This window comes from Alligator sinensis, unplaced genomic scaffold (assembly GCF_000455745.1).
Source record: "Alligator sinensis unplaced genomic scaffold, ASM45574v1 scaffold170_1, whole genome shotgun sequence".
Lineage (NCBI taxonomy): Eukaryota > Metazoa > Chordata > Crocodylia > Alligatoridae > Alligator > Alligator sinensis.
Window position 1 is genome coordinate 4,128,196 of NW_005841863.1, and position 704 is coordinate 4,128,899.

The 704-nt window shown below is 54.5% G+C and overlaps 1 protein-coding gene across 1 annotated transcript in view; it reads left to right on the forward strand.

The window, feature by feature from the left end:
* The first annotated feature begins 612 nt into the window (after window positions 1–612).
* The window catches only part of GPATCH1 (G-patch domain containing 1), a 25,318-nt gene continuing 25,226 nt past the window's right edge, over window positions 613–704 (forward strand). The window contains exon 1 of the mRNA XM_025216818.1: window positions 613–698. Within this exon, the coding sequence (XP_025072603.1) occupies window positions 628–698 (71 nt within the window). The 5' untranslated portion in view covers window positions 613–627. The remainder of the gene's footprint in view (window positions 699–704) is intronic.

Consider the following 704-nt stretch of genomic DNA (forward strand, 5'->3'; position numbering starts at 1 on the left):
AAAGGATTTTATTGGGCCTCTTCCAGCCTTGCCAGGTCTTAAATATTACATTATCGTATCAGAAGCTCAAAGTAATTGTATTTGCTGAAAAACAATCATACACTGAAAAAAATGCAAATAAGTCTTATTTATTTGACATTGCTCACAATAAGTGGCAGTGCGTGAGAATGGAGTCATCGAAGTTAAAGCTTTTCTTTTTGGGGCAAGCAGCCCCGAGCAAGTGCTGACAGCAAACCCGAAAGCAGATGAAGACGCTCTGAGTGACTCGGGTTTTGCATCAATTAACTGCCTCAAACATTATCGTGCATTGTCCAGGGTACAAGAGTTGAAATGATCATGCAAATACAATCATGAACATACATCTGGCAACATGGGCCTCTTCCCTCAGGAACAAGAGACATCTTGGCTATGGACATGGGAGGGCTCCTGGCACGATCCACGCCCCGGCCGCAGGGCCAGGCTCTCAAGTGGAGGCAGCACCCAGCCAGGCCGCGGGAGACTGCTTAGCCCCGCCCCTTCGGCTCCTGATGACGCAACGGCTCGAGGACACAGCTCCCGACCACGCCCCCTTCCCCGCCCCGCCCCCACGTGAGGGGCGTGTCCCTCGCGGGTCGCCGTAGCAAGAAGATGGCGGCGCCCGCGGGCCGCGACAGCGAGGAGGAGGAGGCTTTGGTGAGCTACGGCACCGCGCTGCGGCCCCCGGC